Source organism: Electrophorus electricus, chromosome 2, assembly GCF_041902795.1.
Source record: "Electrophorus electricus isolate QZ-2024a chromosome 2, ASM4190279v1, whole genome shotgun sequence".
Taxonomy (NCBI): domain Eukaryota; kingdom Metazoa; phylum Chordata; class Actinopteri; order Gymnotiformes; family Gymnotidae; genus Electrophorus; species Electrophorus electricus.
The window spans coordinates 30,976,159-30,993,008 of NC_137498.1; the positions used below are offsets into that span (position 1 = coordinate 30,976,159).

General features: G+C 39.2%; 3 protein-coding genes across 9 annotated transcripts; 2 read left to right on the top strand and 1 right to left on the bottom strand.

The window, feature by feature from the left end:
* The first annotated feature begins 5,928 nt into the window (after positions 1 to 5,928).
* cdip1 (cell death-inducing p53 target 1) lies at positions 5,929 to 12,660 on the top strand. 5 transcript variants are annotated; one of them, XM_026999459.3, is made up of 6 exons: positions 5,929 to 6,063; positions 7,676 to 7,735; positions 8,417 to 8,572; positions 9,096 to 9,245; positions 9,512 to 9,764; positions 10,152 to 12,660. In XM_026999459.3, exons 3-6 carry the CDS (start codon positions 8,488 to 8,490, stop codon positions 10,261 to 10,263), a joined length of 600 nt encoding a protein of 199 aa, XP_026855260.1. In that variant the 5' UTR covers positions 5,929 to 6,063; positions 7,676 to 7,735; positions 8,417 to 8,487; the 3' UTR covers positions 10,264 to 12,660. The 5 variants fall into 5 exon arrangements, with proteins under 5 accessions (XP_026855260.1, XP_026855420.1, XP_081554914.1 ...); XM_026999619.3 differs by having other exon boundaries at positions 9,099 to 9,245; XM_026999542.3 differs by lacking the exon at positions 5,929 to 6,063 and adding an exon at positions 6,527 to 6,548.
* On the bottom strand, positions 12,656 to 13,522 carry polr3k (polymerase (RNA) III (DNA directed) polypeptide K). The gene is made up of 3 exons (XM_026999734.3): positions 13,385 to 13,522; positions 13,158 to 13,245; positions 12,656 to 13,006 (listed from the first exon to the last, which is right to left on the bottom strand). Exons 1-3 carry the CDS (start codon positions 13,493 to 13,495, stop codon positions 12,879 to 12,881), a joined length of 327 nt encoding a protein of 108 aa, XP_026855535.1. The 5' UTR covers positions 13,496 to 13,522; the 3' UTR covers positions 12,656 to 12,878.
* snrnp25 (small nuclear ribonucleoprotein 25) lies at positions 13,488 to 16,697 on the top strand. 3 transcript variants are annotated; one of them, XM_081698813.1, is made up of 7 exons: positions 13,488 to 13,611; positions 14,363 to 14,627; positions 14,752 to 14,842; positions 15,275 to 15,380; positions 15,475 to 15,549; positions 16,119 to 16,195; positions 16,509 to 16,697. In XM_081698813.1, exons 2-6 carry the CDS (start codon positions 14,418 to 14,420, stop codon positions 16,174 to 16,176), a joined length of 540 nt encoding a protein of 179 aa, XP_081554939.1. In that variant the 5' UTR covers positions 13,488 to 13,611; positions 14,363 to 14,417; the 3' UTR covers positions 16,177 to 16,195; positions 16,509 to 16,697. The 3 variants fall into 3 exon arrangements, with proteins under 3 accessions (XP_081554939.1, XP_035384962.1, XP_081554936.1); XM_035529069.2 differs by lacking the exon at positions 13,488 to 13,611 and adding an exon at positions 13,828 to 14,211; XM_081698810.1 differs by lacking the exon at positions 13,488 to 13,611 and adding an exon at positions 13,828 to 14,052.
* Positions 16,698 to 16,850: the final 153 nt, after the last annotated feature.

The window sequence follows — 16,850 nt, forward strand, 5'->3', positions numbered from 1 at the left end:
TAAGAGATTTTCAAAATTGTAGTGAAGTACATAAGGTTGGATACAGAGTACTATCTTTAAATTGATAACATCTATATTGGAAGACCTATATAATTGCTGAGCTTTTCACAATTAGTTTTATATGCCATATATGTTACAAATATGATTAATTTGACTAGGTCATTGTACATGTAACATATCAAATAGACTAAAACAGTCAGTAGAGTCCACAGTTGAGTCCACAGAATATATAATAAAATTTCTATAGTAATATTGTGACCTATTGTTATATAAAACATTTATAGTATATTACTGTAGGAAAATGGGCATTTCTGTACATATACAGTTCTATTCTGGATAATAAAGATAGAAAGTTACATTTGTGTAGTGCAAGCAATGGAACTCTATAATGAAGAGGATGCTAGATGATAGGCTAAAGTGCCAAATGTTCACTGTGGTTAATGAGGGCCACAGCTCTGGGGATAAGTTTGCCCTTGTGTCTCTCTGTGCTGGATTTGATGACTCTGAGACTTCTGCATGATGGAAGGTGGTTTCCAAGGTGAGAGGGGTCACTTTTGAGTTTTCCCTGCATGCTTCATGACTCTTGATGATGCCAGGTTGCATATGATAATCCTGTTTAGGCTAGTACTTGGTTGCAGATCTATGTTTTGTCTTAAACCTGCAGTCCAGAGCACATTTTGTTTTGTTTTTTTTGTTTTTTTTGGTTAGAAATATCTAATTATAGGTTATTAATGTCTAATCCTATTTCCAGGACAATTAAATGAGTTGAAACAAAAATTAGTAATTTACATTTAAAACAGACTTCTCAATATGCACTTGCACAAGGTCCATGTTAAGGTATTCCATGTTAAACCTTCCCTGCTGTCGTTTTCATATACAGTATTTCCAAAATTTAATTACGTCATGCAGTGTTTAAACGCATTAAAGGTTTTTGATGTTTTTGTGTGCACAGAGCCCCCTAGTGATACACTGGAGATCAATTCTTCATTGCATTGACATGAAAGAGATCAATAAACCTATATTTACTGAAAATACTGCAAGCTTCTGTGCCTTAGGTAGGAAATCACACATCTGTTTAATCCTTTTTCAGCCTTCTTCAGATTTTTTGTTATTAAAAATAAAGCTGCGCAGAGCCCCTTCTGTATGAGTTTTGAGTATTTTACATGAAAATAAAAATATGTAGTTTTAAAAATTGAAATTTCTAATTCTACTAATTGTATTTTCCACTTTGTTTGACATACAAAACTGCCAAGCTGCATACAGAGATGCAGAGATAATCAGTGGCTGGGCTGCAGAACATTCTCTCTCATAATGGGTGTTTTTTTGTTTTGTTTTGTTTTGTTTTTTTGCTTTGTAAAAGGAAATATGCCATCCCTTGTAGAATCCCCAGTCTCTATGGTGGTTGACAAGGAGACAACTTAAGGTGAGGAAGAAACGACTCAGAAGAAAAGAAAGAATCGCCGCAAGAAGTGCAGAAATGCAGGAGAAAGAAAGGCTCTGCCTCAAGCAAAAGAAGAGAAAAAACGGATACAACTAGAAGCAGAGAAAAAGGCTTGGGAGAGAATAAAAGGAGGAGCTGAAGAGTCAACTGAGTCTGTTGTTACAGAGATTTCCTTTGAGTTACCTGACCCAAGAATAGGACTGAAACTTGTTACTCACCAAATGGATGTATTGTGTACTAAGCTGGAATGTGGAATGTCCATGTTAGATATAACTGAGTACAATTGGTTTGCTAAGTAACTGAGTAATATAACCTGCTAATAAAAGGGACATCGCTTTGTGAGAGCCATGCGCTCAGAACTTTAAGTCATATGCGGATTGCATTTTTGAGCACGTGTTAATACCGGATCATTAATGTTGGACCAATTGCATTTGTGATTATTATTTGTTGTAAATAGATAAAATTATAATTAATAAAACAAAGCCCACCATTTGGGTGATTCGGAAAAAATATAGAGTTCAATCCCTACTCTTCCCTTTAAGAGAACCCATATCAATTTAGGGTAAGATTCTTAATCTTGTTTTTATCTACACTATAGGAATTGTCAGATAATTTCTCACAGCATATCTATCTTCTTTTTATTTTTTAGTTATTTTTCACTTTTTATTTAAGTGGAAGTGAATAAGAATAGTGACTAAGGCTTTACTTTTTTTCACAACCAACATAGCATACCATTAAACCTCATTACACTTACCCTTATACATAATTTCAACCCATTAACCACCCCACATGCCCATTACATAGTACAGAATCCACACCTACAACTGAATTGTATCAGTGATAATTAAGTGTATGGTATTAAGGCACCCTTGCCATCACTTTGAAGAAGACCATTTATATCGACCAACTGCATAAATAATCATGAATAATACATTCCTTGCTTGTGGCAGGAAAAATGAACACCTGTGCTCTTCATGGGTTTGAATGACTGTCACGTTTTTGGGAGCAACTACATGGTAAATTTCATTACTTACATTGACAGCGATATCAATGTATTGATGTAATGTAATGTAATGACAGTAGAACTAATAGAACACTAGTAGATCAGCAGAACTAGAAAAACCAAACACTACAATCTAGAATGTTCCTAAATTTCCCACATTAAATTACAGGGACAATAATGTATTGATCATTCAACTCATTAATTTATTGAATACTTCAAGTTTCAAGTTTGGTTTATTTGTCACATACATAGTCATACACAGTATAACTCACAGTGAAATAGTTGAGAGTGCTCTGTCCAAACTGAGGAAAAGAAAACAGGGATGCATAGAGAAATATAGATATTCTATATATGTGAAATATATATATGCAAAGAGAAAAATATATATTCTATGTATGTACAAAATATATCAACAATGTATGTACAATATATGTATATTATGATTATATACACAATGTACAATGTACATGGTTGTGTATATATGTACACAATGTACAGAATGTACAGATCCATTTTGTAGAATAACATATTTACAGTTGTGTTACAAGGTAATTGAAAATTATATTATATTATATATATATATATATATATATATATATATATATATATATATATATATATATATATATATATATATATATATATATTATATATATATATATATATATACATACATACATACATATACACACACACACACACACACACACACACATATATATACACACACAGTTATACAGTTATGTTACATGGTGGTGGTGGTCCCCACAGTTTATAAGTTTCCCTGATTCAGGGCCTGAATGGCCTGTGGAAAGAAGCTCCTCTTCAGTCTCTCTGTCTTGGTCTTCAGGGAGCGAAAGCGCCTCCCTGAGCTCAACAGAGAGAAGAGTCTATTGTTGGGATGGGTGGGGTCCTTCACAATCCTCCTGGCCTTGGTCTGGCACTGCTTGTAGTAGATGGTCTGCAGGTCAGGAAGTTCCGTGTGAGTGATGCGCTCTGCTGAACGCACTACCCTTTGGAGTGCTTGTCTGTCCTGCCTGGTGCTATTCCAAAACCAGACTGTGATGTTCCCCGTGAGGATGCTCTCGATAGAGCAGGTGTAGAAGTTCCGCAGTACCTTGGAGGGCAGTCTGAAGTCTCTTAGGCGTCTGAGGTGGTAAAGACGCTGACGAGCCTTCTTTGCCAGGGAGTTGGTATGGCGGGACCAGCACAGGTCCTGCGAGATGTGAACACCAAGGTACCTGAAACTATCTACTCTCTCCACAGTGGTTCCACTGATCCTCACAGGTTGGTAGTGCCGCTCCTGCTTCTTTCTGCAATCCACGATCAGATCCTTTGTCTTACTGACGTTTAGGAGGATATTATTTTCCTGGCACCAGTTTTCCAGGTGTTTAATCTCCTCCAGGTAGGCCCTCTCGTCGTTGTCCGAGATCAGACCCATGACAACGGTGTCGTCAGCAAACTTGACAATGATGGTGGAGCTGGAAGTGGCTGTGCAGTCATGGGTGTACAGTGAGTAGAGCAGGGGGCTTAGGACACAACCCTGAGGAGCTCCAGTGCTGAGGGTGAGGGTGGATGAGGCGCAGTTGCCCACCCGTACTGATTGTGGTCTGTCTGTTAGGAAGTTGGAGATCCAGTCTTACAGGGATGTATGCAGTCCTAGACCCCCCAACTTAGTAGTGAGTAGGGAGGGGATGATGGTGTTAAATGCTGAACTGTAGTCGACAAACAGCATTTTAACATAATTTCACCTCCCTTCGTCCAGGTGAGTCAGCGTAGTGTGGAGCAGATACGCAATTGCATCGTCAGTGGAGCGGTTGTGGCGGTATGCAAACTGCAGTGGGTCCATGAAGTCTCTGGCTAGCTTTTCAAAGCACTTCATTACGACTGATGTGAGGGCAACAGGGCGGTAGTCATTGAGGTCGGAGGGGCGAGGTTTCTTCGGGACGGGGACGATGGTGGATCGCTTGAAGCTGGACGGGACGATACCGAGCGTCAGGGAGAGATTGAAGATGTCGGTGAATACCGGGGCTAGCTGATCTGCGCAGGCTTTGAGGACCCTCTCGCAGATACCGTCTGGTCCCATCGCCTTCCTGGTATTCACCCTTTTAAACACTCTCCTCACGTCACTCCGTGATGATGAGAGGGCGCTGTTCTATGGTGGGCCCTGCGCATGCGCCATTGGCTGCGCCTATAGTACTATTAGCACTAACGCTGCTAGCATTAGTGCTGTTAGCACTAGCGCCGTTGTCATTAGCGCTGCTAGATGTAGCCTCGAAGCGAGCGAAGAATGTATTCAACTCGTTCGCCAGAGACTCATCCGCACTCATCAGTCCAGAGGGTGGGCTCCTGTAGTCCATGATCGTCCGTAGTCCCTGCCACAGGGATCTGGAGCCACTCTGCTGGAACTGTGTGTCTAATTTCTTCCCGTAGCACCGCTTCGCCTCCCTCACCACCCTGCGCACTCCGTATGCTGCAGACTTGTACTCGTCCATGTTCCCGCTGATGATCCCCGCATTGTAGGCAGCAGTGCGAGAGTTCAGAGCCGCGCGGATGTTTCTGTCCACCCAGGGCTTCTGGTTGGGAAACCTCTTGATGGTGGTTCTTGGAATCGTGTCAACCACCAGTTTCCCAATAAACCCCACTACTGCCTCCGTAAACTCGCTGACATCATCAGTGCTGCGCCGGAACATGTCCCAGAATGCGTCATCCAGAGCGTTCTGCAGAGCGGCCACCGATTGGTCTGTCCAGCGCGCGACCTCCCTCTGAACCGGAGCTTCCCGTTTCAGCCTTTGTTTATATTTTGGTAGGAGGAAGATGGCGGCGTCCGACTTATCATATAGGAGAAAAAAGTATATAGGAGAAATAAGTAATTTTCAAAAAAACTCTTCTTCACATTATGAAATAACCATTACATTGACATCTAGTGGCCTGGATGTTTATGAGATGCATGACTGCTTCCAGGTGTGGGACCCACTCTATGGAGTATAAACCATAGACTGTATACAGTTGGGCATAATGAACTACAAATCAATATCACTTGAACTGTGTATAATACAAAGCACAAATATTTAACTGACACTTTTATCCAAAGCGACTTTATGACTGAATATAACATGAGCAACTGAGTGTTAAGGGCCTTTTTCAGGGGCCCAACAATGGAAAATTGGTGGTGATGGGGCTTGAACTAGTAACCTTATGATTACTAGTCAAATACTTTAACCACTGCTACGAAACTACACACAAACGTCAGAAGTAGGGGCAAACATATGTCACATATGCAAATATATATGCAATATTTGAAGGTATCTAGCTATATGTAATGCAAATTCCCTAAGTCCCAAACAACGTTTCAGTTTTGAGACATACAATTAACAATTAACCTTACTAACTTATTAAGGTATTCAGAACATTTTACATTTTTCTTGCCTAAACACACACACACACACACACACACACACACACACACACATCACACATCACAGTTACGTCAATCCTTCCTACCAGTGGATATTATTGGAGAAATAAGATAGGTTGTCTCTTCAAGAGCTAGCTCCCGAAGGAGTTAACTTCACGGAGTTCTCAGGTGATATTCAAGTTGGAAAAATTCACTTATAAGGTAAACTGAAAGTTATGTTCATCCACATTGCCTCTGATAAATTATTTCAAATTATTTTTTGACGGAGTACGTTGACATTGGCTAAGATAGTCAGCACTGTAGCTAACCGCTAGCTAACCATGGCCCAAGTAATTGACAGAACGAAAGATTCTCGCAACCTATTTAATAGCGACAGTTATCAGTTTATTTAATCCAATGTATAAGATTTACTGGGTGGATACCATGGTGATCGCTAGTCATCATGTCAATATGTCTGACAACCCGTTTAATAAAAAAACAACAACTGTCATTTGTACGTTTCAGCACTGGACATTAACCAAGCTGGCTAATTAACTAGAGCAGTTGTTTACATTACATGCATTATCACCGAGCCCTGCCTACTCAGCTTGAGTTAGATATCTGTCTAGCTTTATGTCAGTCCTGTTAACCGAGAATAGCCATACATTTGCTTGTTTGAACTGAGTCGGGTAATAAGCTAACATAAGGTAGTTTAACAGCTGGGTGTGTGCATTTTATAATCATAATTTACGTTGGCGTGTGTATTTCGTGTTAGCCTATGCTATTGAAATCAAGTTACTATCTAGCTAGGTTAGTTAACTAGTACTTTAATTTCTGATAGTGTATGCTAGCTAGCCAGCTTCTTTGACAGTGCAGTTATAGTTGGCGATAGTGAATTGCTTTGCAGAAGTTTTTTTAATACTACCACAAGCATACTAAAATGCTTCCATGTAAGACTGTTCGTTATCTTTAGACTATATAAGATAACTAGCTACAAAACGTTAGCTAGCTAGGTTAGCGAAATCGGTTGACCTGTCTAATAATTAGCTAGCTAAGCTACCCTTTGGATGGCGTGTGAGAAGGTACTAGAAGAATAGGGTCCTAGCTAATTTAACGCTTAGCTAAAATTTAAATGGTTCACGACCTGGGTTGCTAACGAACGATCATCGCAACGGCGCTCTTATAGCTAAAGAAGCAGCAGCCTACTGGCAAAGAATACGCTATGTCTAAGACAGCAGCTAATATACTCTGTCTATGTAAGACAGCAGATAAATTTACTATGTCTGTGTAAGAGCAGAGAATACGCTATGTCTATGTAAGACTGTGATCGTTCCTACTTAAACAAATAATGACAATGTACTAAAATGTATTACACTTATTCTGTCATTTGAATTATACAATTATTTTAGGTAAGAATCTAAGTAAGACGTGTACGCTTTAGACTAAACAACCACGGGAGTTGTTTTGATGCACGTTTTAAACTTCTAAAATGATGAATGGTCTAGTTTATTGTGAAGTATCTTGTATCTAAGAATAGTTTTTAGTAGGTGGTCATTAGATTCTTGACTACGGCACTGAAATGTTTTCCCTGCTCTGATTAATCTGATTCAAACTGTAATGAAGCCCTTGAGCTGAATGAGATATATTATAGCTAAACACCCCTAAACTGTACTGTGGTGTTCCAGAGCTGGCCTCAGACATCTCTAGTTTGTATAGGCACCAACTTACCTGATTATCTTTCATTTAGAAAGTGCTATTTGCATTGTGGGAGTTACCATTATGACTATGTACAACTTCTCAGTGTCTTATCAAATTATCTTTTTGGGCTTTCTAGGTAACACTGGTGTTTTGCAGAAGAAGAGGCTTATTTGATTGGGAAGGCTTTACCTAGGAGGTACTGCATTTTCCTGTCATCTTAAACTGGTTCTGTCTGGTGTTACTGTTCATAAAAGGGAACCTCAGCTTGCGGGCCCTTCAACTTTTAGATAAGGAATGTAGGTTAAAAGCCTTTTGTTATTGATTGGTTTACATTTTTATTTATTACTTTGTAAGAATTGTGAACCTCAGTAACAAAAAATATTTTTCATGTATAAGCTTTTAATTTGAAGACAGAGGATGTACTTGTTAGAGTGATGGCCTTGTATTCTGAACAGAATGGTGACATGGTGATTGTAATTTTATATGGACTAACACAATACTTAAGCAACATTCCAAGGTGGTTTTCACAGTGTGTGTTGTGGGATGTTTTTAAGTGTTTTTTTAAATTATTATTGCCACAACGTATTAAGATGCTTCTATGTAAGACTATTAGTTTTAGACATCACCTAGTTAGATAGCGTCAGCTATCTTAACTTGTCATTTGTGGTGGTATAACGTAATTAGCTAGTTATCATTTTGAAGGCAGATGACAAGGTACTAGAATTGATGCTTATCTAGCTAGCTACAAATTCAGAAGGTTCATGGCATGGATTTCTAACAAGTGGTCATCACAATATAATAGTGTTGTCTTAAAAAGAAAACTGCCTGTTGGCATAGAATATACTTGAACTTCAAGTATCCTTTGTGCTTACTTAAGAGACCCCGAGAGAGTCTGTGTCTGGGCTGTGAGCAGAGCTACCTTGTGAGTTCTCCTCCAAGAGAAGCAGTATGTCTGGTGAACCCCCTCCTCCCTACCCGGGGGCACCTAGTGCCCCTCTAATTGAGGAGAAGAATGGACAACCTCCAGTCTCTGGTACATCTTTTTATTTTCCCTTCGTTTCTTGGACACTCCACCTGATAGGATCATATTTGTGAATTTGTAGAAGGGTTTGAATTTGACTGTGAATCAGGAACTACAATCATGCATCGACCTGTCAGTTTCTTCACTTGGGAATCGTTACTAGCTGTACTTTGGTGCTGAATTACAAAAGTGGTAAAAGCCAACAGGAAACCAGGGAGACTAGGACTGAAGGCTGGCCATGCTTGTTAATGACTCTAGTTGTCCTACTGCTTTGATTCTCAAACAAAAAAGAACTGAATGTTTTTAGTTTGTTGCAAGCTTTGAAGTTCAAAGAGTATTTGTGCCTTAATCTTCCAGAGTCAGCTGAATTTAGAAAAACTAAGGAAAAGTCTTAGAATGGAAAAAGCCATGAGAATTCTAAAATTCTCACTTTTTGAACTACAATCTTTAATAGACTGTTTTCTCACAGAAAGAAAGACAGTAATTTATATATTACTGCAGTGGGTATCAAAATGCCATGTGATTGGTTCTCCAGCAGGCCCAACTATGGCAACCAGCGGGCCCCCACACGGACATACCATGCCCCCAGAATATGGGCCTCCACCATACGAGGCCACTATGCAGCCAGGCTTTGTTCCCCCACATGTCCCGGGTGAGGGCCCCATGCCCATGCCTCATCCCCAGGGTACGCCTACTGTTGATAAAGGCCACATCTCTGCTACAGGAGCTTTGTTTAAACTTTATGTATGAGATTCTGAACTCTTAAGTGAAAAGTGCAATATTGATGATGATGATTTCTTCTTCTTCTTCTTCTTCTTAATAATAATAATAATAATAATAATGTTTCTGAACCAATAATATACCTACTCTAAGGATAACTTTCTATTTCTGGTAAGAAAAAATGTTACCAAAGTCTTATAAGACGTGAGCATTGCTTGTCATGCTTTTCAGGTGGTTTCTACCCTCCTCCTGGTCACTACCCCCATCCAATGCCGGGTCACTTTGGCCCGACTCCAGGCCATACGGCCACAGTGATCGCCCCACCGGGGGCTGCCACCACAGTGACGGTGCTGCAGGGGGAGATGTTCCAGTCAGCGCCCGTGCAGACAGTGTGCCCCCACTGCCAGCAGGCTATCATCACCCGCATAAGCCATGATGTAGGCCTCATGAACACCCTCTTCTGCCTCTTCTGCTTCTTCGTGGGGTAAGTGGTCCTGGCTAGGCTAAAGCCACATATGGATGCTGCTCAGGCCTCTGGGAAGACTAGAAGGTGTGTTCTTTTTGTCACAACTATCAATAGGATAAGTAAAACCACAGTGAATTTGGAAGGGATATAAATGAATTTGACTGTCTTTATTTATAGTCTGTGGACATGCCATTATGCAAAATTTCTCTTTTCATGCAACAAGGCACCAATATGTGACCACTGAGGGAAGTTTACAAACTCCTTTCTGCTCTTTTAAAACACTATTGGCCCATTCAGATGTTTTCTGGCTCCATGTAGCATAACAAAGACAGATAGATCGATCTTTAATTTAACCATTACGTGAGGGCTGTAAATGACCTTGTCTCCCCCATCCTTTTCTTGCAGTTGTGATCTAGGCTGCTGCTTAATCCCATGTCTGATTGATGACCTCAAGGATGTGACACATACCTGTCCCAACTGCAAGGGCTACATTTACACATACAAACGCATATGCTAACGACATCCCTCCTCCCCATACTGCTCTGTTCCTCCCCTCCCTGCCCATAGTGGCTGCACTAACATCGTGGTTCACTCTCGTCTGTTTTGCAGCACTCTCTTCACTTTCTTTCCCCACTCCACGTGCTGTGCTTCATTTACCCCCCTGCCAGTTGTCCAGTTTGTTTTTCCCAGGCTCCCACACACTAATCACTGTATATAACTACACAAAGAGACCTGGGTTTAGTTGGCAATGCTACAAAATTCAATAAAAAAAGAACAGTCTAAATCTTCACTGAAGAAGGGGCGATGAGTCAGGACTTTTTTTATGCACATGCAAACAGTACTGAGCTGTGAAAGTAGCGTGAAGATTTTTGTATTGGTTGAGCATGTTTTAGTGGCAAATGGCCATGTCGAGGGAGGCTATGAAAATAGTCAATTTTTCAATCTTGTATGGAAACTGTACGTAGCATAACTGAAGGATCAAGTACATTTCAGGGTCAGTGTTATTTTTAATGTAACTTTCAGATATTATTTATGTCATTATTTTAAGATATTAACATGAGAGCCTGTAATAGTGCCGTCTGTGAAGGCGAAAACGACCACGGTCGAGCTATCTAAGATGTTCATTCTACATGTGAAGACTATCGCTTGTGTATCCAATTTCTCCTGCTCATGTTACAGCCAGAAAGATATTTTTAGTTTGCCAGTTTGAGGTTATTTGGATTCAAAAGATTTAATATGCTCATTAATGGTTATGAAACACACTCTTGTATAGACTTGTGCAATTTTACATGCAGAAATTCTTAAGCTGACAGCAAATGTAATGCAAATGTCCAAATTAATTTGCTCTTTGTAATAAAGAAATATTAGATGGGTTCTGCACAAAGTTCATGTATCAGTGCTGCACTGTCTTATCATTTGTGGTATGCTCGTGGTGCACTTATTGGAATATTTGCTGTTCTGTTAAACTGTGAATCACACAAATGGCTCTAATGCTCTTCAGCCATTATCCTTAATCATTCTTCTATGCTGTTTGTGAGTTGTCAGGCTCTTATTGTTGGGGCTTCATATCTCCGTACCATTTATTAATGTCAAAATGTAGACCCAAGAGTCAGCTAAGCAAGCATAAATAAAAAAAATCTCACAAAAACCACCACCTTTATAGTCCATTGCAGGCTCTTGTGTATGTTTGAATAATTGCCTCCCATCTGGACCAATAGGGGGAAACAGCATGTTCATAGGAAGCAGTCTATTGTTTAGCCTAGAGTGATAGTAGTAGCTTGTACTTTGTGGGAAAAGGGGGCCCACTGTCAGTGGCAGCACAGAGAAAAGCTGCTTGCCCAGAGAACTCTATCAAAGTGCAAGGAGTCACTATGCATGATATCGCTGTAATCCCGAGCAGCACTCGCTGTCCTGTCCTGTCTGAATTGGGAGCTCAGTGTTGGTCTCTCTGCTGCTCACTGCACTGGGCCTCCAAAACCCAAAGCAGATTAACCATTCACTTACTCATGTCTACTGTTGGGATTTAAAGACAGGGAGGACTGTTTTTCTCCACAATCTCTGGAAAATAAATCTCCTAAGACCCACCTACTCTGTAGTAATAATAATTAGTGTGGTAGTGAGATCAACTTTCTTAATTCTTAATCAATCTAACTCCTGCTTAAAACTCTTGGGGTATGTTATCCAGCACTGAAATACTGCGACAGATGTATCAGTGGTTTTCACCAGTGTGTTTTCCCCTCCTGTATGCTTGATTGACTGTTAATTATATGGACTATTTAAAAATTAAGTTCTGTTTAGCTGTGGTTAAAAAAAAAAAAGTTTTTTATGCAAGAAAAGAGATACATCAGGTTTGAAGCTTTATTCCCTTCCTAGAAATTATCCAATGTCATGCATTCTGCATGTAATGTGCCACAACAGAATCATAACATGTTAGTTCAGAAGGGAATTTGGATCAAATGTTGTTTTACAGTCTGTTTTATCTGTTGTATCACCACTAAACCATATTTTATTCTTCCAAGACACATCTCAACACATTTAGATACCAGCATGAACATACACATGAAAATCACATGGATGCCTCTCTGTGACGAAAACAATCTAATGCAAAAACAGTATGCATGCTCCTCTGAATTTGAGAACTTGCACAATCTGAGCTGACACCCTTTAATCCAACATGCTTTTGAACGCTGTAGGCCTACAGTGCTTTGTTAAGTGGCTTGATGCTGTGGAAGACAGATTAGATGTAAAGCTTGTGTTACTGGAATGCATCAATTTTAGATAAGTGACTACAGGTAGTTTGTGGCATAGTACATGTTGCCATTCTAAACTGGAACTGAATATGTAATGTATGTAAAGCGGAATAATCTGACTGTATATTATTTTAAGAATAATAATAAAAAATACAATAGTCTGAGTGGTTGTTTTATTACATTTAAACATAAACTGTTTTACAAATCATCAACATAAGTTCACAACTTCATATGCAACACTTTGTCAATCCTTTTAAAGAATCTGCCTATTTTACCTAAATAGAGCCTTAAGATTCTCATCTATCACCACGTAGGACTGTTGTCTGTGTTCATGACCTTTCATGGCACACAATCTATATAAACCACTGTACACACTGATTGTTCAGTCTCTCCAACGATGACCACACTGTGGATTGCAGCATTTATAGAAAGTGGTCATCGGTTCATCAGCAGATCTGGTCTGTATCTGCATGAAATAAGCCCTCGGATGTTCGCACTTAGGACAAGGTTCTGTAGTTAAACACATTTAAGATAGAAAAGGGTTTGTGATCGTGATAGTGATCAGACAGTGAAAATAGTGATCAGACAGAGACTGCTGAAATAACTTACTGTCCATACACTTTGATTATTTAGCTAGGTTAGGTTAGCTAACCTAACTTACCTGCTGTGGAATCTACATTTTCCCAAGCAGCAGCGCCCCCAAGAACGTCATCTACCTCTTTCAGTTTGGGGTACTTTCTGTTGTTAACCTAATAACACAAAGCGTACACCTAGAGACTATCGTCAAGTTAACGGAACAAAATCTCTACAAACTTCAAAAGGCAGTGACATATGTTGCTGTTATATATTTGTAGTTAGTTATGCTAATGCTAAGCCTAGCTATCTTACCTTCCTTGTGATGTTGTGAACGTAGGGGCATGTGTTGCAAGCGAACCTGTAACATCTTTGACCCTCCTCTACGATCAGCACATTTCCACACGTTGGACAAAATAGCAGCATTTTCTTTTAGCTGTGATACAGGATAACACAGTCGTACTACAAACAAATAATTGCTTTCATTACGTCTTCCACATTTAGCTAGCGAACAGCGCTGTGACGAACGGAAGCTAACTTTGGCAAGTGTAACCGATTATTTGAGTTCGGCAAGAAACAAAGCGAGAGACTCAAAAGAGATGTATGTAAATAATTACACTTTAAAAATACAACCAACAAAATCCAAGTAATTTGCATGTTATATCGTTTGTAATGTAATTTATTTGAGTAGTTTAACTTTCTTTTTTATGTCTTTATTTGCTTTGGGAACCTGTGTGCCATATATTTGATACTCTCGATTCAATAACATGGGACGCACATGCTTGTAAAAATCTCATGGCTAGGCTACATAGCTAGCTACCGTGCTATCTTACACGTTACTTAATCTAAGCTAACTGATAGAAACTGACTGTTAGAATTTTACAGTGCAGATAGTGGTGGTTAACTAGCACTACAAGACTAAACGCATGTACAAAGCGCACACAACTGAACATCTGTAACCTACCAAAGTTAGCTAACGCTAGGTAACTAGCTAAGATTGGTAAATTTGTCGCTAGCTAGCCAACCTAGCTGTAAACTTTGTGTAAACTTTGACTTGTGTTGTTTCAAGTACACATGCATCTAGTTATTTTTAGTTAAGATAACAACGATCGAGTAACGTTATATCCTTTTCGACACCATAGGTAACTAGCTACTTTTCCATTAGAAATGGATACTGAAGTGTGCTAAGATGCAATAAACCATTCACAGGTTTAAACTGCTTTGTCTTCCGTTAAAAAGGAAAAAAAAATGTTTTTAAATTAATTGTAAGGGTGTTTAATTTATTTCACACAGATGACAGGGGCGAAGGTAAAGACAAGAAAATCGGGTCCTTGAAGTACAGTCTAAAATGGACGACGAACTAAAGGTAGACGAGACACGAACAAAAAATGTGGATGAGACTAAAATGGAAGATGAAAATACTGAAGAAAAAGTGAAACAGGAAACGGAAGAAGAGGAAGACGAGGAGGCCTTGCCACATTCAGAATTTTTGGATATCTTTGAAGAAGGTCTGGCTTTGATAGTACAGGACCCACTACTTTGTGACCTACCAATACAGGTGGGTGATCAGAGCTAGCTTTCCACCCCCCCATATCAATTATGCTAAATACATCCCCAAACAATTATATCTGATGCTCTAAACCACTGGTTTAACTTTGTTATTTCCATCATCTCTATTATAGGTCACTTTGGAGGAGGTAAACTCTCAGGTTGCGCTGGAGTATGGGCAGGCCATGACTGTGCGTGTGTGTAAAGCTGATGGAGAGATCATGCGTGAGTCTGATCAGAATTAATTTAACTTCGATCAATAAAAAGTATTCAGGGTCCAACAACAAAAAAGAAATGAACAAAAACTTCTACCAACAACCTTTGGGTTGTTCAATCTAAACTGGCAATGAAACTGAAGCAATCAGCACTCCTTCTAGTTTCAAGTTTGGTTTATTTGTCACATACATAGTCATACACAGTACAACACGCAGTGAAATGGTGGGGTTCTACATTACATTGCGGCTCTAACCTGTTATCTTACTGGAATTTCATTGTCTGCTTTGGTCATTCGCTTGTGATTTAGGCAGTGGTCATTCTGATGGAGGTTGATTTGTCTTGAACGGTGCAAACGCTTTTATTAAAACATGACTAGCACTGGTTAAAGCATTTGCTTGGCATGTGCAGTTCAGTGACTCAGCATATTTGAATTTTCTTCAGCCATCGTGGTAGTTCAGTCTGCCACTGTACTGGATCTCAAAAAGGCCCTGCGGCGGTACATGGAGCTCAAGCAGCAGCGTGAGGGTGGCATCAAGCACATCAGCTGGTACTTCTCTCATTTGCTAGGACAAGTTGCTTAAAAATTACTTTAAAATTCTTTTTTTTTTGAGAGTTTGTATTAAAAGTTTTTTTCTCTTAAGGAAATATGTGTGGCGAACCTATCACTTGGTCTTTAATGGAGAAAGATTAGAAGATGACAAAAGGAAACTAAAGGAGTAAGTACAAACAAGTTCATTTCATCATGGGACTTGTACTAAAGCATTATAAAAAATGTTTATTTAAAAAAGTTTTACCAGATATACAGTTCTCTGGCTGTCTTTCACACAGGCATAGTCAGATCTCTGTGACCAATGCTTTTAGTTGTCTCCATTGCCCTAAAATTATGGAGATTCAGATTTTCTACAGTGTTATATCCAGGTTAGTTATGGATGTATCTTATTTCTTTACACTTGCGAGCAGGTGGGGCTGGTAAGCATCTGCACTGTTGCTTTGTCTGATTCCATAAAAGAATGCAGATCTTAAACTAACCTGGGATAGGTACACATGCTACTACTACATGGTTACAACATCAAAACCTGTCTCACAATAGCAGAATCCTTCTTTTTCATCTCAGGTTGAAAATCAACTGACTTGTCATGCACACCACTGCAAGCTCTGGTGACTTATCTAGACTCTACTTTTAAAAGAAGTTGGAGGGCCATGCACACCATATGCAAAGAGGCCTGTTTTTCCACAGAATTGTGCATAGTATGTTGTTAATTGTCTCATATAATTCTGTCATCAGCTATGGAATCAGGAACAGAGATGAAGTAACTTTCATGAAGAAATTGAGGAAGAAATGAAAAGGAGGGACTTATAAAGGTTTGTCTTTTATTACGAATATAACCTGTGGTGAGAGAAAGCAGTCAAGTTTAATTTGGTCAGCTAATGTATAATTTTATTCCAAAGTCAAAGTTCTTGCAATATTCAAAACATGTTGTATAAGAGGAACAGAGAGCTGTTGTTTACTTATATAGTAGTTATCTTATTTACATCAGGATGCAAATTTAAAAATCTAAACACAATGAGTGTATAACCATTTGAGCACATACCCCTTAAGAAAGGGAAAAATAAACTAGACAGTATGTTGATTATTGCTTTATCTATCTTTTTCATTTTTTATGTTCCAATACAGCTCATTTTTTAAGGTTCTCCCTTTGGCAGTCAGCATCTGGTGTGCAGAAGCCTGGAACTCAGGACAGTTGATATTCAACCACAAGCTTTAAATATTATAATCTAGTTCCTGGTGTTGTGACCTGAAACTCCAGTGTTCAGCATTTCCTGGCTAAACCCAGCAGACTACTGAGACACTGGCTATAACAAATATCAAGATCTTTGAACTGTATTTTTAAAATTTCCTTTCTGGGGTTATACTTTCAAATCTAATTTTCTTTTCTTTGAGATTAATTTTATAGCTCATTTGAAGCTTTCGAAGTTGAGTATTCATTTTTATTTGTACATCTTAAGACTCCTTATG